The sequence below is a fragment of the Erigeron canadensis genome, chromosome 1 (genome assembly GCF_010389155.1).
Source record: "Erigeron canadensis isolate Cc75 chromosome 1, C_canadensis_v1, whole genome shotgun sequence".
NCBI classification, from domain to species: domain Eukaryota; kingdom Viridiplantae; phylum Streptophyta; class Magnoliopsida; order Asterales; family Asteraceae; genus Erigeron; species Erigeron canadensis.
In genome coordinates, this window is record NC_057761.1 from 44,276,928 (window position 1) to 44,300,711 (window position 23,784).

Here is a 23,784-nt window from a genome sequence, read left to right on the forward strand (position 1 = left end):
GTTACAAGGTTAAGTTTGTCAAACCCAAAAACAATCTTTATCGAACCCCAAAAATATACATACACGACATGTATCTATCTATATCTATCATTAAAAATACATATAATTATAGCAAACTAAAGAAAAAAAAATAAAGGGAGGTGGGGTAGAAGACAAGAGAAACGGCTTCCTTGTAGAGACTCTATGCATCATAATGTCATATGCACAACTGCCATTCATTAAAACCATACCCACATTTTTTCCACACACCTTCTATACAAAAACACACACACAAACAAAACACATATACATATAGTGTCTATAATATCCAAGAAACACCTCACAAACAACCCATCTATCAATCTTTCTTGTTTGATTTATTCTTTCATTCCTTTTTTTAATTTAAATCTCATCAATTTTAACTATCTGGGGTTATTAAAGATTGAATCTTTATATCATTATCTGTTGTTTTGGGATTTGAAAATGGCTATGATTAGTCTATCAAAGTTTCTTGATAAACTTTATTTGATGGCTGAAGGTGGATCTCGTTATTGTTCTAAAAAATCAGATGATATTTGTGGCGATGAGGTATATTTTACTCTATTTTAATTGTATTTATTTCGTTTATTTAGAGTTTCATGATTTTTTTCTAGACATTGTGTGAGGTTGTAAATTAGTTGTTTTAATTTTATTTTTTTCTATTTAGTGCCTTAAATCTTGTCAAGATTTTGGATCCTTTCTAGAATATATTTTGCCCCAAGTTTAATAAAAACCAACAAAAAGATATATATGGTCTACTTGTGTAACTTTCTTTGTATGTGAACTTTGAATTCAAAAAAGGGGTTCTCAAATTTTGAAACTTTCAATCAAATAAAGCTTTATTATGATGTTATACATCTAGAAATGTATATAAGCCGATTAAACTTTAAGTAATTTATATCATATTCTTGAGATCCATTTGAGCCCTTTTTAGTCTTCTTTTGAGTATATCTGTGTATGACTATGAAATCAATTATTTTGCAGAAAAAAAGAATATTGTGATTGTTTTGTAAACTTTACTTTGTAATAACCAAAAGGTTGTATTGATTTTTAGGATTCAGGAGGAGCTACAACAATGTCAAGAGTACGATGTATACTTCGTGGGCTAGACTTGAAAACACTCGTGTTTCTATTCGTATTAGTCCCAACTGTGATCCTTGGTTTATATGTCCATGGTCAGAAAATCTCATACTTTTTACGCCCTTTATGGGAATCTCCACCAAAACCGTTCCACGAAATCCCACATTACTATCACGAAAACGTGTCAATGCAGAATCTTTGCAGGCTTCATGGGTGGGGAACCCGTGAGTTTCCAAGGCGTGTTTTTGATGCTGTTTTGTTTAGTAATGAAGTAGACCTTCTTACAATTAGATGGCATGAATTGTATCCTTATGTTACAGAGTTTGTACTACTTGAATCAAACTCGACTTTCACTGGATTACCTAAACCATTGGTGTTTGATAGTCAACGCGATCAATTTAAATTCGTGGAACCAAGATTGACATATGGGAAAATTCCTGGGAGGTTTCGTAAAGGGGAGAATCCGTTTGTTGAGGAGGCTTATCAAAGACTTGCATTGGATTATCTTTTGAGAAAAGCGGGTATTCAAGATGATGATTTGTTGATCATGTCTGATATTGATGAGATACCAAGTAGACACACCATTAATCTCTTGAGATGGTGTGATGATATACCTCCAATTCTTCATCTCCGCCTTAAGAATTACTTATATTCGTTTGAGTTTTTTCTTGATAATAATAGTTGGAGGGCGTCTGTTCATAGATATCAATCAGGAAAGACAAGATATGCTCATTACCGCCAATCAGATGTTGTGTTGGCAGATGCAGGGTGGCATTGTAGCTTTTGCTTTCGCCGCATCAGTGAGTTTGTTTTCAAGATGAAAGCTTATAGCCATGTCGATAGAGTGAGGTTCAATAAGTTCTTGAACCCCAAAAGGGTTCAAAAGGTAATCTGCAGAGGAGCAGATCTCTTTGATATGTTACCCGAAGAGTACACGTTTAAGGAAATAATCGGGAAAATGGGACCTATCCCTCATTCGTATTCAGCTGTTCATCTTCCTGCTCACCTTCTAGAGAATGCTGATAAGTACAGATTTCTTTTACCAGGAAACTGCATAAGAGAAAGTGAGTGAAAATCAATATTTAGAACTTTTCTTTTTGGTGTAAAGGTTGGATCTTTGAAGTTTGCATACGAAACCCATAGCAGGTTTAACCAAAAGATAGTTGACTCGGACTTATATTATCCGGCGATACTGCATCATCATTCTTTCAGAAATGTTCGATTTCTGTGGTGAACAATGTACATAGTGTTCAAATTGGGGATACACATTTTCAAGATTTTTATCATCTTTTATCCCCTTTTGAGGAAGGTAATTCGAAGAAATTCCAAGAGTTCTCTATATGGTTTTAGGAAATTTTGAATCTTGACACAAATCTATTTTAAATATTATTAATTCAAATTTGTGTTACATATACATATATTTAACTCATGAGTTGTAACTTGGGGGGTTTGTCCTGTTATATCTTTATAGAGGATTGTTTATATTGATGTTATGACTGCCTTGTTTGTTTTGTATATGTCAACTGTTTGTGTATATACAGCTATGAATATGTATATAAAAATAAAACATTGAAACAGCCGAAGCCAGAAGTATTCTTGGCATAAAAGAAGAATCTGATGCCTTTGTTAGACAAAGTTTTTGTTTTCAGGTTGGCATCGTGTCCTACATACATATACAGCTGCTAAATTTATATTCTTTTTTCTTTTATTTATAGAAGTTGCATGTTGACAGCCAAGCATGTTCTATTGTCTAAAATGTTTGGCTTACAAGATTGTTTATGTGAAAGTTGAAATATATATGATTTGGTCTAGGTTCTTTGTCCCTTGTTCATGCCTCATGGTGTTTGGTGTGATGTTGGGTTTATTATTTGGTATAATGTTGGGTTGGGTTTGGTAAGAAAAAGCTGTTTTCTGGATCGGAATTTTTGTTAAGAATCGTTCTTTTACAAATTTACGGCAGGAGAATTAACTTTTATAGTTAGTAATGTTAAGAATCACTCTACCCTTTTGGTTTTTAGACCCTCATGGCCTAATCAGCCAAGGAAAACGAAATTAATTGACCAAGTTTTATCAAGTTAAGCAATTCAAAGAATTTAAAGCATGGACGGTATATGTGTCCAAATATGATTGTGACAACTTAAAAGAAAAAATGAACAAAAGAAGCTCATAAAGGATAACTTTCTACCCATTTGTGGAATGATTGAATGGGTTAACGTTCCTTTATTAAGACGAGCATGGCATACGTGCGGGTTTTTCATGTCACGATTTCATTATTTTTCACTCTTGATTTTTGGTCAGTATATGTATTACTTCATTAATTGTTTGTCAAAAAAGAGAGAAGAATGTTTATCATTGAAAAAAAGTTATAGAATATGAAAGATCAGAGGTAGAGAAATATGAATGTGTAAAGGCAAATAAGTAAATTCAAATGCTTAAAAAATTCTAAACTTTCAACCCCCAATAATTTTTATAAGAATATATAGACAGAGACGGAGCCAGAATTGTTTTTGCGAGGGGGCAAATTTAAATTTTTTTTTGTCATACTTATAATGGTCGTGTCCGAGAATGTAAAAAAAAAACAGCCTATAGCTCGAGAATAAAACATGTATTCAATCATAATGCAAGAAACCTAAAAAATACTATACTTTTTAGGAAATAATTAGCTTGTAATCCTTGTATGTATATGTTTTTCTTAAACTTTTCTTCATTTTTTCTATTAAAAATCAAAACAACTCAAGTTTTTTATTCTCTCAATAAAGAGATCTATCTCAAAATTAATGTTTCAATGACCAATGACTTCCAAAGAAAAAGTTATGACAGCGAATGTAACATTTGTATTTATTTCCTACTTATTTTTCTTACTTTTGAATTTTTTTTTACAAATATATCATTTACAATTTAAAAAATTATATTGTACTAAAATTGACATGTGACAGCTCCATCCATGTATATAGACAAGTACATGGGGTGTGAGGTTCTTTTTAGAACCACACCGCATTTTGGTTTATCGTTCCGCGCTTTTAACGAGGCAAACAAACCCTGCGCACGACATTGCTTTTTTTTTTTTTTCATTTATTTGTTTTTGGTTTTAGCTATTTAAAAATGAAAAGAAATGATTTTGTGTCATGCGTTAATCTGTAAACATAACGGTCCAATAATGATGAAATGTCAAAGACTTAGACTCGCCGTTTCTATGGAAAAGAAAGAATTTTTAATTTAAATTCATTTTTTTTTAAACTTGAAAAATAGGTTGCAACCGATTACAGGAGAAGACTTGAGTCGTCGTTTGTATGGAAAAAAGAAAGAACTTTATATAATTTTTGAACTTTATATAATTACCAGTGAGTCATACCTTATTCGTTTTAAGTATGTCACCACTACTATTTCCAACGGGCGTCAGAATAATGCGATGTAGACATACATGCCACCTGCCACCTAATTATTAGTGACATCCTTTTGTCAACAATTAGTAACGGATCATTTCTTTTAAAACATTTTTTTAAAAGGAAAACGATAAATCCTCTTACCAATCCTCTTAAAAATCCTTCTAATATATCCACTTGTTAACACATGTAATCCACTAATTCTCTTTCCTAGTCTCACCCCCTGATTTTCTACATGTCACGATCCTATTAATTAGGAGGATTTTTAGGCTAAACAATTAAGAGGATTGATCATTACCTAATTAAAATTTATTTTTAACCTTTATCACTAAAAAGAAAGTTAAAATAGAACACCTTTAATTAATTCGTGCCCAATTTCTCATTAGTTTAAGTCTCTTATGTTCTATATGGAATTCAAAGAAATGGACTTTTGGATATCAAAAATCATTTCAAGATAGTTTTTGAGGACCAAAAAAGCCAGTCAAAGACTCCGGAAGACTTTACTTGACCCAATTTTAATTCAATAAGAATTCGAATGTAAGATATCCATGTGTAGCGTGGACTGTGGACAATCGAATACCAAACTACTACGTAAATATTTCTTTTTTCACCATATTTTCAGAATTTCATTTTAAAGGTTAAGTTGATGCAACACATAATTTTGGACTGGTTTTGCAATTTCGGTATCTAATATAGTAAGCATGTCATGTTAAAAAAAAATACACCACATAATGATCTATACAGTTGTCCCTTAGACTATCCATGTCAGTGAACCAATATAACTAAATCTTCAATTAAAAATTAATTTCTCTCTCTTCCACCTATACAACCCAATCTAACACAAATTTTCACTTTCATCCACAACCCAACCTATACAAATTTTTTATTATATTAAAATGATTTATTATTTTATAATATTAAAAGTTTTTATTATAAATTAAAATAAATAAAAATTATGATAGTCATGTAAAGTATCTTAGAAGATAATAAAAAAAACAAATTTAGTAAAATAATAATATTTCACATTCACTAAACATAGATGATTAAAAAGATAATCAAAGTTACAACTTTAATTATTCTTATTTTGTTTGAGAAAGAAATGCAAATTAAATAGTTTTATAAAAAAAATATGTTTTTTTAAATAGCTCCATTTTTAATAAAATTTATGTCAAAATGTTCGCAACTGAAAAAAAGAATACTATGTTTTTATATTTTTAATAGAAGTTATAAAAAATAAGATTTAAAGAAAAACTAATAATACACCCACCATTGAAAATTAATTATATATAATAAAATATTAAAAAACACCCACCATTGAAAAGATGTCATGTGGCAAGTATAAAGTAACAATCTATGATTCAATCTGCTCGTTTTGGAGGCAAGATCGTGCAGGATCGAAGGTCGCTTTCATTTTTTTATAATTAAATATTCCACAATCTAAACTATGGATCATGGATAATGGTGGTCTTACAATCGTCCCTTAGACATGAAAAAAGTTTGTTAAAGTGAGATTTATAAGCTGAAAAAATGTTGTTAATGATCATAAATAAGATTGTTCCAGTTTGATTATAAGCTATTAGATGGGCCTATTGAGCCCAATTTTACAAACGAATAGCCCATGCTTGAGAAGTACATCAGCTGATCAAACATAGAAGTTTGAGCTCGAATTGATTCATTTGAGGTGAGGTAATTTATAAATGAGCCGAACTCGTTCGTAGTGCATTTTTAAATGCATAATGTCAAAGCTCATGCTACTAAAAGAAACTCGACTATAACTATGTAAAGATATATTCTTTTGTTACCATATATATTATGTAGAGATAAACCAAACAAATGGTTTGTGATCATAATTGACCCGTACCAAAGCAACCCCTTTTGACCCGCTACCGCATTAGCAATCATAATTAAATGACTAGTTATCTATAAACATTTAAAACCTTTTAACAAAAACATATTGAAAAGTTGAAGAGCATGTCAGATGTTGACGAAGGGACAAAAATTGAAGAGCATGTATATATGTGTCACCTTTTTCTCTCAGAAATTTGAGTCAACAGGAACACGAAACTATCAAGCCTTGTAAACTTTGATCAACATGAACACTAACACACAATTACTAATAATCTAATATTGGATAATCTTGAAATCACTTTAAAGATTCCTGTATTTAAAACGTGCGTTAGATCAATGTAAGTTTTGATCTTTGACTTTGATTCGAGTTTTAAGGACTAAAAATTACTTTATCATAGAAAATCGAATATATAGAAGAGCAATAATGTTGCAATGACCCGTATGTATGCACGCGATGTGACACTAACATTTGGTATCTGAAATGACCCAAAGACAAGCATACAAGTGGAAGGTGATGAACACGAATAATAATAATAATAATAATAATAATATAATAATAATAATAATAATAATAATAATAATAATAATAATAATAATAATAATAATAATAATAATAATAATAATAATAATAATAATAATACAAATAGAATCGAAAAGGATGATAATAAATGCTATGAGAACAGATGCATCATTTCGGAAAAATGTAGAATTGACATAGAATAAGATACTTGGAAAAGTAAGATTGGCAACTAGTTTCAATTTAGCAAGTGTTCAAGATTAGTAAATTCATCAGTACGAGTAAACGACTACATGCATTTGGGTGTCGAAAATCACCAATCAAAGAATCTATATATAGTTATCACGTACACAAGTTGAGAATAAAGTTGAAAAATTAATACTTGATGCTAATGCCCACTGAAGATGAATGCGGGTTCTGTATTCCCATCAAGTGAGGGGTAATTATACAACTTTAGACATTTTTGGAATCATGGGCTATCCCTATATATATCATTGAGTAACCATTTACAAAAACCATCGGCGAATACTACTAGATTGTATATTTGAAGAAATACATTTTTTTTCTTATAAAAAATGGTTCTTCAGACCGAGCGTTACCTTGGTGGCTACAACCAGAACAGTTATACGTCATACCAAGGGCCGAATGGCAGTTACAGCAACTACCAAGGTGTGACAGAGCAGACAAGCCCATACTCGGGTTATCCTCAAATGCCAACTTACTCATCAACCCATGCTCAACAACAACAATCTGGTTGGTCCACTGGTGGTGATTACGGCCATGGAAATGGACTAGGCGGCGGCTACCCTGGTGGTGCTGGCTATGGTGGCCATCCAGTGAAGCCCAGCTCTGGTGGTTATGGGAATTCTCATGGCTATGGGGGCTCACATACCCATGGAAGCTCACATGGTCTTGGCGGCCATGGAAGCCCACACGGCCATGGCCATGGTAGTCCACAAGGCTATGGAAATTCTCATGGCTATGGGAACTCACATGGATTTGGAAGTGGCCCTACAAACATGTTTAACAAGCCGTCTCATGGTCATAACGGCTATGGACATTCTAGCCAAAGTTACGGGCACACTTCCAGTGGAATGAACCAGCCATCTTGGATTCTCAAGGGACTCGACGACGATGAATGAACATCAATCTATTTAAGATTTAAGAACCTGCTACCATATGTTAAAGAAGTTTGTGCTTAAGTTCTAGCTTGGTGGTACTCTCAAGTTATCTCTCTAAAAATAATGTGTTTGCCTTTCTATTTACTACTACTACTATTACATGTGTAACATATATATGCATAAGCAGTAATAATTAATGGATGTGTGTCTGCTTTCCTTTATTAATTTCATCAGAATATATTGTTGCAATTTTATATCAGATCTTATTTTGTTGAACTAGCATAGTAGCATAACAGTTCTAATATATACACAATTATTAGGATTGTCATATTGAGACAAAATAAATAAATAATACACAAAGAAATACAAACAGACAGAAGAAAAGCCATACAAGAATACAAAATCAGAAGAGGTTTAAACGAAAAGACCTTATACGACCTTAATTACTTGGACATGATCTGTTGTATAGCTAGCCTCGTGCCAATGTATTATTGTCTCTTGATTATTTTGTCATTGCGTTTTCAAAATTGCATTTTCAAAAAGCATGGTAAAAAAGAAACCCCATTTTCTCTCTAAGCAAATACAAATAATCACTTTTTCAATCAAACACTTTTGAATATTGAGCCATTTAAGTTATCGCTGTCATGGTTAACTAATACAGGTATACTTGAGGTATTGGGCCTCTAAAGGAAAGAAAGATAGCATGTATTGATATTTTAATATTTGGTTATATATATAATCAACACTTGAAATTCAGTAAGTACTCAAGCAAAAATAAAGTTTATGTGAAGTCTTAATAGCATTCTAATGTATCCAACTTTTATTATATAATCAACACTACAAAGTTGTATGGATTTACATCTCATACTATATATCATGTAATTATTAATCCTATTAGCTTCAAAACAGAGAAAATATTTTACCAACTAAATCTTTTTATCCAAGTGAAATGAATGTGATCTACCACTTTCTTATACAAGTTGCATCTCAAGAAGTGTTCTATGAAATAACAAATGCCATCCTTTCCACACATATATGCATATTTATGATTTTGTGACAATTGGTCTCACTCAGACGATTATTACTGAACTTGCACTACTGATGTTTAAAGAGGGTAACCATTGGGTAATAGCTCAGTGGCCACCAGCCGCCACTTTTCAGGAGAGGTCTTGGGTTCAAGTCTTGCCAAAGGCAAACTTGAGATAATCAGGGGATTATTAAGTGGTTGAGAATCACCTGGACACTAGCCTGGCTGGAGGATTAGTGGGTACCTAATGGTACATGGGATCAGGGGGTTTCCATCCAATTACCCTTTTTTTTGATGTTCAAAGAGAAATAAATCTCAAGAGTTTCATGAATGTCAACATATATGGAGTCTAATCTTAATAGTATAACTGGGGTTTCGTCGATCTCTTTGCCGAGCTTATTACACGCAACCTATATATAGCTAGTGCTATGTGTACTAAATTCCTAGTTCCGAATTCCAAATAGGTAAATTCATCAATTTGAGTAAATGATTACATTTGGGTGCCGAAAAATCACCATCCTCCAAAGAATCTATGGTCATCAGATAAGTTGAGAATAAAGTTGAAAATACCTGACATTAATGGCCACCGATGAATGCATCTTTAGACTTATTTTGGACCGAATCACAGGCTATTCCTTATATATATCATCCATTAATGATGTAGAAAACCCATCAGCAAACACAAGTTTATTTGAAGAAACACATTTTTGCTTGAAAATGGTTCTTCGGACCGAGCATTACCCAGGTGGTTACAACCAGAACAGCTATTTGTCATACGAAGGGCCGTATGGCAGTTACAGCAACTACCAAGGGGTGACCGAGCAGACAACCCCATACCCAGGTTATCCTCAAATAATCTCAAATTACCAATCAACCCATGCTCATCAACAACAATCTGGTTGGTCCACCGGTGGTAACTACCATGCAGATGGAGGCGGCCACTATAGTACTAACGGCGGCTTTGGTGCTCCAGTGATTCCCATCCTTGGTGGGTATGGAAATTCTCACTATGGGAGTTCATACACCCATGGAAGCTCACATGGTTTTAGCCATGGGAACCCAAACAGCAATGGTAATTATGGTAGTCCACATGGCTATGGAAATTCTCATAGCTATGGGCATTCACATGGCTTTGGAAGTGGCCGTGCTAAAAACCTATTTGACAAGTTGACACATGGTCACAGCAGCTACGGGCATACTAGCCCAAACTACGGTCATCACAGTGCTGGTGGAATGAATCAACCATCTTGGATTCTCAAGGGACTTGACGATGATGAATGAACATTTAAGGTTTAAAAACCTTACCAGAAGTTAAAAAAGTGTGTGTGCTTACTAGCTTAATTAGTGTACTGATCAAGTTATCTCTCCTAAAGAGTGTGTGCTTACTACATATGTAACAAATTGATACATAAGCAGTATTAATGGATGTGTGGATGCGTTATCTAAGTGATTTCATGAGAATGATATCTGTTGCAGTTTTATACCACATGGTATTTTGTTGAACTAAACTAGCATAATTAAATTTCTAATGCATTTATTAGGATTGCCACAGTGTGATAATATAAAAGGCAAACAGGACAAACCAGGCAAAAGAGAAGCTATATAAATGATCACAAAAGATTAAATAGAAAGACCAGCTAGCTAACTGAATCACGAGGCTGGAAAAAGTGATTAATAGCGCTATTGTGCATGTGGGGTTCTATGTATTCATTTGATGGTGTTGGACAGGGTGGGGTTCTATGTATTCTGTTCTGACCTATGTATTGATTATTGATTAATGTGTAGCCAACAGTAGGGGGTGTTTGGATGTCTTTTTACAATTTAGCAGTGGCAGATTGGGTGGGTTGGGCCAACTTAGGTGAAACATAATCATATAAACACTTTCAAAACACATATCAAATCATTCCCCTTTTGTTGATCTTAATGAGAAAAGTTTTCTTGATCTTTTTTATGTTGCAAGTGAGTGTTGGTGTGACTCACAAAGAGATGCAAACCATGCCATGGGCATCAATTCTTTCCATTTTAAGAATCACAACAGTTATGTATGTGTCTACCAAACTAAATAGATATTAAGTTAGCCTTTGATTGCAATAATAAGATAAATGGTTCCAAAATGCAAATCATAACACCCGCAGGTCTTCAAACTGGGTACATATATAGTACCTTGCAAAATACATATATATGACATTTACTTAAGACTGTTACAATTACTCAGTTTTACTGGATCCTTTTTTCATTGTCAACTTACCCATCCCCCAACTGAATATCCATTTTTGAGCAACAAAAAGTGACAAAGGAAGGCTTCAAGATTTCATATAACTACTCATCAATAATATATATATGTTTATTCTAACAGCACAATCTTGCAACCGATACTCAAAATCAAGTCAGAAACATAGATACCACAGTAATACTAGTAGAAAGTGCTTTACACAAAGCCAAATCAATTTCTAATCCTCAACACTCCAATAGGACTTCATCATCTGGCAATGGTTGGTTAGCAGCCTTATCAAGCTCTTCTTCATGCCTGAAATTAACCGAAGACAATTCATCTTATTACTCACCACCACAACAAAAGCAATAACAATCGTAAAAGATAAAGCTCTATGCAAAATACACGTTAAAGGTAACAAATATAACTTCATACAATGATCCCTATTTGCAACAGATGGCAATTTCTATCTTAACAGATCAAATGGATCTACAAGCTAATATAAACAAGTATGACATATAAGTAATTAAGTAAATCTCAACTTTGTATGATTATGAAAGCCCTTACTTTTTTTGTGCATCAATGTCAATTTGAACTTCTGGAGGAGCGAGGGCAGGTGACTCCACAAAATGAAGATTATTGTCTCTGCCAAAATGAGTTGTGAGTTAATAACACGCAATGACACAATACTAGTGATGAAGGCAACCCAACCCATTTATAGAATCACAGGCCAATGCAAGTTGTGTTTTAATGGTGATGGGTCAAACGAAAAATAGGTGAAATATTACAAGATCGATTGATAGTATACTTTGAATTTTTTTATTTTTTCTACATCACACTAATATACTTCTTATGTATAAGATTATAAACTAAATAAAGAAGAGTATCAATGACTACCCAGCAAGCTTCCTGGCAAGGTACAAGAAAGGCTTTTCGAAGTTGTAGTTGCTTCTTGCGGAGATCTCATAGTATTGCAGGTTCATCTTCCTGTTTCCACATCAACCTTGTTTCCACAAAGAACAATTGGAATATTCACACAGACCCTAGACAAAACATAATCAGTTAGTATCTTTTCATGATGTGCAGAAGAATGCAGATAAGTTCCGAAGAGCACAGATAACCAACCTGCAGAGATCACGATGCCATGTGGGGACGTTTTTGTAAGTCTGCCTGGCTGTGACATCGAACATTATAATAGCACATTGACCATGGATGCTGCAATTATAAAACGTACATTAGACGACATTGTATTGTTAGTAGCAATTCAGAATAGATGGTTTACGCTTTAACAAAACAAATCAATTTCTAACTTGTTGCTCATAAAATAGCCTCTTCGTGTTTGTGGAAAGGCATTGAACTTCACTTGAATAAAAATACTTGAATAGATGAATATCTGTGACTTACTAGTAAGCATCGCGAAGGCCACCAAATTTCTCCTGGCCAGCAGTATCCCAGCAATGGAAACGAATTTTGCCGCAGTTTGTGAAGAAGTCCAATGGGTGAACTTCAACCCCAATAGTGGCTGTTCAATTCGCATGTACATTAATAACAATCAGACATAATACAGCATGACCAATATTAATATATATATATATATATATATATATGTGGGAAAAGGGAATATAAGGTTGTCCGGTACCTAAATTTAGGTGTAGAACCCTCACATACTAATATTTTATTATTTCTTGTTTAATGAATAAATGCATGGGCCCCATGATTTTTATGGATTAAAACAAATCAAAGTTTTCCTTTTCTATTTTTGGTTAGGATTAGCGTGGATATTCTGCAACCGTTTTCTAGTTCCTATTTCTTTCTTCATCTGTCAAAGTCAAAGTCAAACTGTATATTTTACTGTATTACATATGATATTATGATGATTTTAACACTTTTTCCGGCTTACCAAAGGGACCAACGAAAAAATAACTCCATTGCATTCATGGAAAACATACTTAGTTAGGAACACAAAGTTAATTACACATACACGATAGATGTAATTTAATTTATCTTTGGAAATGGCAACTCAATAATAGAACCACTTTTTTTTTCTTCTTAATTGTCAGTTTCAAATGGGCCAAATTTTATGTTTTTTTGGCTACTCGATCATCACTCTTAGCAAAAAGTTTATAACTACAAACGTACGTAATTTATTTGTGAACAAACGTATGAGAAAAAAAAATCACCCAATTTTAAAAAATCTGGATCGATTAAAATAAAAAACTGTTTTTAATTATTTTTATTCTGATCAATCCAGATTAATTTATATGTTATATCATATATGACATATATTTAAACTATTTTGTGAACAACCTACAACATATATATTTTTAATTTTTAAATATATGATATCATATACTCGTATGACATATATGATGTAACATATAAATTGATAATACTAAAAATACTTGCAACAAAAGTTGTGTATATTGCTCATCTTCAAAATATAAATATCTACACTTATATTTAAACATAAGTGCTAAAAAATTTTATAGTTAAAACAAAAATGAGAATAATCGTGAAAAAAAATGGAGTAGATTGATGTGAAAAAGAGAAAATTTTATTATGTTTAAATATACTTAAAAAAGTGTAATTAACTATTAAAATATTGAAAGAGGAGTAATTTAGTCATTTAATTTTGACGAGGGACAGTTTACAAGGACGGTTTATGCAAAAACTTTTCCACAGGGTAATAGTGAAAAAATCATAAGATCATCATAGTATGCATGGGAATATGGGATGGTATCACTTCTATTTACATTGGGTTGGGCCGGACATATATGGGTTGGGCCGGGCATTTGCTCTAAGTAGTTGTTCATCATTTGACATATTCATGTCCAAAATTTCATCTCAAATACTTTTGAGAATAACAAATTAATCATACCATCGAAGTTAGACTGTTAGTTAAAACCATCGATCTTCAAAAAAGAAAATAAAACATTGACTACAAGCAACGAATCCTTCGCCACACTTAAACTTTTCATGATCCTTGCATATCATGAATATTTCGAAACTTCTCTACCGATGAAACTTAAAAGTCTTGTAATTAATGGTCTTGGATGTAAATTGGCAGTAAAATTGCTTTTTGGTTATGATTGTTGCTAGGCTTCTTGAATTCGTGTGGACAATGAAAAGAGCTTCCTATGGCCCAACAATTGTGGATTGATGCGCTTAAGAAAAAGGCAATTAAAATAATAATTACCAATGTGTGCTAATTGTGTTAGAATATAATTGATTATATATATTAGAAGCTTTGCAGGATTAATTTAACACATATATCTACTTCATAATTCGTTTCACATTTGATTGAAAACAGTCTATGTTCAACTGATCATATATATTTGGAGGCTGATTAATTTATAATGGCTTTAACTTGAGCACATTAATTGGAACATGGAATAGATTTAACTTAATATAAAGTTATATACAAACATATAGATACATAAAAGCAGTTCCAGAGAAAGTTAAGATTCTTTTATACTGTAATATAATTACTAAAACTATCATTGCTTTACTACACACACACATATATATATATATATACTCGTATTATATATATAATGCCGCCAACTATTGTATAGATTCAAAGGTTGGCAGCCTAAAAACCGAATCATATTTTTGAAAATGACTACATGAACCCGCTTACAAACCAAACAAATGTATTACCTAATCAATAAAAGACTAGCTTGTTATATCTGAATTGATGCACCCTCCATAAAAAGCAAATAAATAAATAAATAATTGGAGAATCGCATTCGGATTCCGTATTACGTACCTCTTTCCACCATGCAGATATATCAACATGAACGTACACAAACTCATATATAAATATGATCGAGTTCGATATTCAACAACATTAATTCATCAATCAAGCATTTTTAAAACTTACTAATTAAACCATCGTTATATATATATGTCGAATACCTATAGTTCAACCAGTCACCACCACCGTCACCATCTGGGCTCCACAATGAAGAAACTTAAGGAGGTGCCGCACAAGTTGATAAACACGCCTCCTTAGCATGACATCTATTTTGTTGGTGATGGGTTCAAGAGTATCCCTAATTATTATTATCAACTCCCTCAAGCAAACACTACTACTAGTAGTGTTGACAGCTATTATGACCGCAGGCACAATTATGGGTTCCCTCTAGAAGCAGAGAATATAGATGCAGAAGCCGCAGATTTCATTGAGTCGAGCCATAAAAAGTTTGCAGTCGGCAAAACAATTTCTATGATGGGAACCTAATTTAACATATCATCATTTTTTTTCCCGTTAATTTGTTAATTTGATCGTGTGAATGTTGGCAATCTTTTGCTACATATATATACTCCTTATGTCCTATTTTAAAATCGATGTTGTATCTTGTATTGGTATAGTAAATAAATACTCGTAGTAAATAAATGAATACATGTATGGTGTGAAATAAAATAAATTAAGACTTTTTATGTTCTATTTCATCTTTATAAAGTATATCAAATCAAAAGGAATAAATTTGTTAGTATATGCAGCGCATGCATGCGCGACTTCAATTATTACGAGTACGGTTGCAATTGATATGATTCCGTTATGTTAGTTTACTTGAGTTAAATCCATAAGCGCTTAATTGAAGATTAATACCATAGCAATGCTCAGAGAGTGTGATAATACATGTATTTATTTTATGAAAGAATTAATAATAATAAAAAAAAAATCAAACATATATGAGGCTTCAATATATATGCGATACAATTATGCTGTTAGTTTATTACTTGGTTTGAATCAATATAACCGCTCAATTAAAAACAATTATCATAATTATGCTCGAAGGTATGTGAAAAGAATAAAAAATCAAAATTAAGAAACAAAGTGTTATATAAAGTGAACAAAAAATAGAAAAAAAATACCAAATATAGAAAAAGAAAAGAAAGTTGGGCTCAACCTAATGAGGCCGAATTAAGAAACCAAGTTGAAAAAATATATAAGATGTTTTTCTAAGTTAAAAGGTACGAGCTGAGTATGTGTGCCATCGTCTGAAACCGAAGTTGTGTTGGTATTTGACGATAGAAATATTACGGGCGATATTTGAATTTTATATTTAATATAAGTTGATCGAGATAACCAAACACTTAAAAAAAAAAAAAATTCATTTGTTCACACAGTTATTAAAAATTTATAAATTTAATCACATATAAAAATATGTAAAAAAAAAATTATATTTAAAAGTGTGAATAAATTTTAAAAGTTATAATTTTTTCATATTTATAAATGTGTAAACAAAATATTAACACTTAAAAGTGTGAACAATTGTCACATATTTTCACACTTAAAAGTGTGAGAATTTATTTGTAACACATATATGATTTCTTCATACTCTCTATGTGTGAAGAAAATAGATGTTACAAATTAACTTTCACACTCTTAAGTGTGAACAATTGATATATTTTTACACACTTAAAAGTGTGAACTTTTCATTTATATATATATATAAGTGTAAATATTGTTATTTTATAAATTTTCCCACACTTTTAAATGTAAAACTATTTTTACACAGTTTTAAATGTGATTAAATTAACAAAATTTTTCACACTTTTTAATAGTATGAAAAAAGAAGTGTGAGAAAATGACATATTTGTTGTAGTGATAAAAAATAAATAACATAACCCAACGTTGTTTAATGAATTTTAGATTTTATACTATGACGGTGTATTAAAGAGATTAAGATATAAATAATTTTACTCTATTTAAGATAAAAAGACTATATCTAGGTTCTATTTAAGGTAAAAAGATTATAACCCGACTGTCTGTTACATGTGCTCTACACGCTGCACTCCATCTCCCTTCTCCTTTTTTCTTTTGATTTGGAATCGTTGCGTTTGGTTCAAAAGGCATGGTTTTCAGTATGTCTCTAGATAAGCCCCCAATTAGTCCGACTAGCTAACCTCTTGGCTATACTCCATACGACCTGTTTTGAATGGTAGAACGGGGAGAGTTATTTAAAAATTTAATAATAATAATAATAATAATAATAATAATAATAATAATAATAATAATAGTATTATGTATCAATGTATTTAACAAGAATGAAAGTTATGTACAATTTCTCTAAAGAAATAACTATCTTTATTTAATTTTTTTATAAAATATATACCTATAATAACTTTAATGAAACTTAAATATCTCACCTAATATATACATAATATCATTTACAACATACATCATTCAATATTTAAAATAACTACATTACCTCTATTTATATTAATTATTTTAATATTAATAACAATACTACTACCAGTGCCTCTTTTTAATTATCATGGATGGGAGATGTGCAAGTTTTGACCATAACTAGAATATTATAATTTATAATGTATTTAGAAATACTTTTTATAATTGAAAAAATTGATAGAGATCTAAATTGATGTACTCCAATAAAAGTGAAAAAGAAATGATCATATCATATCAATATTCGATTACACTTTCCGCCATGCATCTAGATCGATCAACAATTCAACTTAACATGCACGTGCAAAACCTCATATAAGTATGAGTCCCAAATACAACACAAAACTCATCAATTAACCACTTGAAACTAACTTATATACTAAATCCAATTAAGCATATCTCTCTATATATGTCGAATACCTACAATTCAACTTCTCATCACCACCACCTTAGCTCCTCGCTGAAGAAACTGAAGAAATTCCACACAAGATACTAAACGCGCCTCTTTATCATGATATCTACTCGGTTGGCTATGACGAGTTCAAGAATATCCGTAAACAACCACAAGCAATTACTACTAGCAGCGTCACCAACTATTATGACCGCAGGCACAATTATGGGTTCCCCATAGATGAAGAGAATATAGATGCACAAGCCGCGGATTTCATTCAGTCGAGGCATAAAAAGTTTCAACTACTACGTAACTAGCAATATATATATATAATGTCTATGATTGGGGGCCAAACGTACAAATCATATATATATTTTATTTTGTTTCATCTGTACGTACATGTATTTGGACATGCAATCTACGCACTAGCTAATTATTTTGATACATAATGTTGTATTATTTATTCGTAAATAAATGTTATTCTTACGATATGAAATGACAATATATATGGAATGAAGATTTTATGTTACATATCGATCGTCTTTAAATTAGTGCTAATGTTATTAGCCAAACGTAGAATATAGAGTGGATGTAAAAATTTACGGCCTAATAATCATAGTTTAACCGTGTATAGTGAAACTTTTACGTACATATGGTAATTTATGGCGAAAAATGACAAATTCACAATGCATATATATTGTCAAATGACGAGATATGTATAACTTCATTTAATTCACTAGCTCGCTATACATAAACCGGGTCGGATGACTGGGAGTACTAATTAATATATAATTAACCAAGTTCAATATTTTACCTTCATTTGGATAATCATTCCCATCGATCCGTTCATATCGAACTCAGTTTGAAAGTTGTCACGTCTACCTCTCATACTAAATATTTTATCTCCAACTGTTCACGTTGAAATCCACTTCTAAACTCAGATTTAAATTTAATTAATCTCCAATCAATTAGAATACAATTAATGTAAAAAATCCAATCTACGCCGGGCTCGGCAAGGCAAAGGGCTCCATGCTGTTGCTCCTCAAACCTTGCCTTTCACATTTTCCATTGGAAATGATCTTAGGCAGTACGTGTTTTACGGATAAGTATTCACAGATCAATAATAAAATTAACTAGGCTAAATTATTTTTAGAGACAATAAATTAACATATACATCATTAATAAACTACATGATGAGAAAAACTCCACAAGAGGTAGTCAGGTTTTGAACTCGGCCTGTGATTGAAATTAACCCTCATGTCTACTCTACATTATTATTATTTTTTTTTCTTTTTTTTAAACGGCAGAAAATTATATATATTTAAATAAATAAAGTCACCAGCAAAATGCTAAAGACAAACAATGGTATAATTATAAATCTAGAATTCGAAAAAAACTACCTATTCTAGATTATCCGAGGCCTTTAACAGCAAAGACTACAAAAGGTGAAAAAACTCGTACCACATACGATTAAGGCAGAAGGAAAATCCCCACCCACAAAGACTGAATCATCGGTTTTCACTTACATGATGTTTTTGATGTAGTCTCATACAAGATCCGGGAACCAGAAAATTCGATACTACAAAGGAGAGACAGTAATCTCGAACAATAGAATAATTATTCTACATGTAATTGTAAGTTAATTTATAGCTAATTAATAAATCAGTTTCATAAATTAAAGTAAATTTAATTGGTTAGTCAGTTCTATTTTTGTTAAAAAAAAATTGAAGTTATATGAATTGACGTGTATGTGATTCGACATACAAAACGTACTATAGATCCTGTCACGATTATAAAACATGTAACGTTACGGCAAATGTATTGGATTATTCAAATAAAATTTTTGAGAGATTCCTTAATCAATCTATTATAAGAGGCTCAGAAAGTGATTTAATGAAATTAATTTTGTTTAAAGAGACATGTGCAAAATAATACATGCATCCGTCATCCGTGTACCACAAGTAATGATTTTGCATAGTCAAATTCAATTACTTTCAATCCCGTAACATCAAAATACTCTATATATTCCGACTTTTTCTTCTAGACTCATATAAGAACGTACCTTAGCAGCATTTGACCAAATTAATCAAAGATGCCCCAATTACAACGAATTATAAAATCAAAAGTAAGCCATTATATTTGAATTTAATCCTAATGACTATACAATATTATTGAAAAAACAAATATCGACTATATACACTTCTCTTAATTATTGCCGTGTATATGTGGACTATATATATATATATATAGGCTCGACGACTAGCCAAACCTAAGGCGAAAAGTGAAATTAAGCTGCCTACCTTTCGAAATGACTTGAATTAACAAGATACTATCGACTAATTAAGCCACAAAACAAGACCGAATCTAAGAAATGTACGTAATTTCTCGATTGATACAACACCTCAAAATAAATAAAAGCGAGATAGGAATCGGATTCCCTAGCTTACTCTTTTAATTTCCACGTACCCTTTTACAAACACATGTATTCATATAAGGGGAAGAGAATATGAGGCTGTTAGGCACCCAAGTTGGGTGAAAAACCCCTCACATACCTTTTTTTAAAAGGTAAAAATCATGGGGGGCCATGTATTTATTTAAAATATTAAAATATTAGTATGTGAGGGGTTTTTCACCCAAGTTAGATGCATAACAGCCTCATGCTCACTTTTCCCTCCATATAAATATGCACTTGAAGTTGAGCATTACTTCATTCATCTATTCCATCAACAAACCGTTTTCAACCGAAAAAAAACACTTTAATTGATATGTCAAATTCATACAGTTCAACCACGCATCAACACCACGAATCCTCAAATAAGATGAAGATGAAGGAAATGCCACACAAGTTACACAACACACCTCCTTATTCTGATATCTATTTTGTTGGTGATGGGTTCAAGCGAATCCCAAGCCATACTATAAAAAACACTAGGGTCACAAATTACTATGCTCGCAAGAATAATATGAATGCTGGGTCGTCAATGCAAAACCAAGAAGATATAGATACCGAAGCTGCGGATTTCATTGAGTCAAGGCACAAAAAGTTTGAACTTAGCAAGACCATGTCTATGATGGGAGGCTAATTGTACGTGTGTCATTCCTTCATTATTTACTACTCATGTTTGCTAATAAAGTTTGATGAATGTTGTATTTTTTATTTTATTTTTCCTTTCTACAAATTAATGTGTAATGTAAGTACTAAGGTGCGTGTAAATTATTTAAAATAAACAATGTGTATTACCAAAGACTTCTTAAACTTGATCTAATTAAAAGCCATATAAGGCTCAATGCATGGTTCAACCAGAAGAACACCGTACCCTGAACTTTTAAATTTACCTTTCTTAACCTAAGTCGGCCCGATTGAGTTGCAAGACTAATAAACTGCATCCCCCATCTGAAGCATCTCTGCAAGGGGTTTAATGTTGGAAATTTAAATGTAATCTATATTTCATATGTTGAAATATATTATTCTAATAACATAAAATTACAAGTACGTGAATATATATGTTAGAAAGTGTACGTAGTAATTAATGTTTAAGTAATGTGGGTTTGTCCCACATTGCTAGTGGAATAAACATTAAGTGTGTTTATAAGAAAGAGTGTTGGAGGAATAAAAATTCCTTATAAGGGGGTCACACCCTAAGTTGGCACACGACGCGCCCGGATTGGGACCGGGGTCATGGGCGATGAGGCGTAATGTGGCATTTTAGTGGCGTACTTAGCACGATCGCATCGCAGCGAGCCGCCTTTTTATTTTTTGCTAGCTCACCTCGGCTCCGTTTTTTGACTTCATGGGCTATGTTGTTCCTGGTTTAACACCTAGAACAACATTTGTCTAAGCTAAAAGTGTTAGAAGTGTGGCACCTGTTGGTGATCAATTGATCATGCAACCCAACAAGTGTTTTACACTAACTACTCCTTGTTAGTTAAAAAAACTAACACTTAGTTGTATTCATTCATTCTCTGAAAATCAATCAAGCACACACGCTTACATTTCACTCTGGATAATCAAGGAAATTCGTTTCCATTTTTCTCTAATCTTCTTTCAATTCTTGAAGGTAAATTCTGGGTGCTAATTAAGTTAACTCCGGCGGTACTAACTGTCTAGTTGGATGTTATTGTGGTGTTTCAAATGCTAACTATTAATTCGCTGTTAAAATTAGAAAATAAAAAAAGGAACTAATACAAACCAAGTTCACATTAGAACGAGTCATTTCAGAGAATGATCAAACATATATTCAGTGCGTATGAAGTCAAGTAGATATGTTTTTCTCCTTTTAAACTTACTAATTTTATATAAGGCTCAAAGTAATCGTAATCGTGATAACCCATCAAACTATAAGTGCCTTCAAGAGTCTCATGGTGGACACAAATATGTGTGGACTTCGTGAGATTTTTTTTGGCTGTCTATATATCTAAACAAAAAATCAAAAATAATAAGGTTAAATAACTGATCAAATGTTAATTTATTTATTTTTCATGGAAATGGTTGTACTATGAAATTACTTTATATATATATATAATTGTTCTATGACTTCCATCTACAAACTTTCAATCTTTGTACCAGATGGAATTTAGGTGACCTATACGTTAACAGGTTCAACAAGTAAATGTCATCTTGTTAGATGAATTTCCGACACCACCTCCAAGATCTAGCCAACACCAAGATCCGAGCATTACCACACCATTAGCTCTAATGTCTTATAAACTTTAAAAACCGAGACGATAAAGCTATAAAAAAAAAAAAAGAAAAAAAAAAGTGATTATTATTTTTATTTTTTTAATTCTATGTTTTGAAAATAAAGTAAAAAACACTTTAGCAAAATTTCAATTACATTTCAATTATACTAATTCACAATAACGTTTGAATCTATTTTATTGTATTTAGGGACGGATCTAGTGAAATAGAAGGTGGGTCTTAGAACCTACTTTGATCTTGAAAAACTCCGGTTGATCCTCATGTTATACATCTACACACATACAAATATAAAAAATTCGCCACTGGTTATAAAGGAAATTTGCCACCCCGTCGTATAATATACTTGACCAAACTAACAATTAATAAGTTATAAAGACATAACCAGTGAACCAGCCATCAACATCATCACAAATCAATATCTTTGGCATAGAAGATGGTTTAAGACTTTAAGGAGTGTAGATCGGTTTAGCTTACATTGCTATGCTTTGTTTAATAGTTTAGATTACATTTGTAAATTATGATAGTACAAGGGTATATTATGTAAATATGTGTAGGTCGGTTAAAGTTAGTTAGGCTGATGTATAAATACTTTGTATTATTATTCTTTTATCATAATAATAAAAAATACTGAATAATTCCAAAACCGTTTTTTCCTCTCAATCTTCAATGGATTCTTGTTGTTCTTAAGTTATTATATGTTAGCTTATATATAATTTCGACAATTATATCAATCTACTGATAATATCATTACACCATTAAAGCACTCAAACTCTTTCAGTTAAATTTTAACTTAACGCATTATGTGTATGCACAAGACCAAAATTTAATAATCTATATTAGGTAAGGCCGTAAGGGTATAGTTTTATATCAAACATGTCACAAAAAATTTTTCTACCATAAAACGTGGAGTGAAAATTTTCTAGATCTTTCCGTCACAATATCGTAGCGTGGACAAGCGGTCAAATCTAAGCCAGAAAGCATAACCTGCCAACCTTTTTAACGACGCAATACCGAATCATATATTAGATTTGTCAAAGTCACTTCAAGAAGATACGACCGAATATATTAGAAATGCAATCATCAGTCAATTGATAACCTCCAAAATAATCACAAAAAAAAAGGAAACGGGAATCAGATTTCATTACTCCTTTTCCGCCTTCTTATCAACATATAGACTTGTATATAAATATGTAGTTGGAGTTCAACATAACTTCATATATCTATCATTCTATATATATTTCTATTCCATCAACAACCAACGGCAATTTCAACTGAAAAACATGGACATGTCA

General features: G+C 31.9%; 2 protein-coding genes and 1 pseudogene across 2 annotated transcripts; 2 read left to right on the plus strand and 1 right to left on the minus strand.

Annotated features, from left to right (window-relative positions):
- The first annotated feature begins 140 nt into the window (after nucleotides 1-140).
- On the plus strand, nucleotides 141-2,591 carry LOC122609887 (beta-1,4-mannosyl-glycoprotein 4-beta-N-acetylglucosaminyltransferase-like). Its single transcript, XM_043782841.1, has 2 exons — nucleotides 141-567; nucleotides 1,073-2,591. Exons 1-2 carry the CDS (start codon nucleotides 463-465, stop codon nucleotides 2,168-2,170), a joined length of 1,203 nt encoding a protein of 400 aa, XP_043638776.1. The 5' UTR covers nucleotides 141-462; the 3' UTR covers nucleotides 2,171-2,591.
- A 7,068-nt stretch (nucleotides 2,592-9,659) lies between these two features.
- On the plus strand, nucleotides 9,660-10,440 carry LOC122585510 (glycine-rich RNA-binding protein 3, mitochondrial-like). The gene has a single exon (XM_043757635.1). The coding sequence runs from the start codon at nucleotides 9,712-9,714 to the stop codon at nucleotides 10,273-10,275; it is 564 nt and encodes a 187-aa protein (XP_043613570.1). The 5' UTR covers nucleotides 9,660-9,711; the 3' UTR covers nucleotides 10,276-10,440.
- Nucleotides 10,441-11,322: 882 nt separating this feature from the next.
- LOC122593209 lies at nucleotides 11,323-14,988 on the minus strand (annotated as a pseudogene).
- Nucleotides 14,989-23,784: the final 8,796 nt, after the last annotated feature.

Bases quoted from the DNA above. Each gene is read 5' to 3' on its own strand.
- LOC122609887 (XM_043782841.1), top strand. From the start codon at position 463: ATGGCTATGATTAGTCTATCAAAGTTTCTTGATAAACTTTATTTGATG. The intron at 568-1,072 runs GTATATTTTACT...ATTGATTTTTAG, and splicing joins ATGATATTTGTGGCGATGAG to GATTCAGGAGGAGCTACAAC.
- LOC122585510 (XM_043757635.1), top strand. From the start codon at position 9,712: ATGGTTCTTCGGACCGAGCATTACCCAGGTGGTTACAACCAGAACAGC.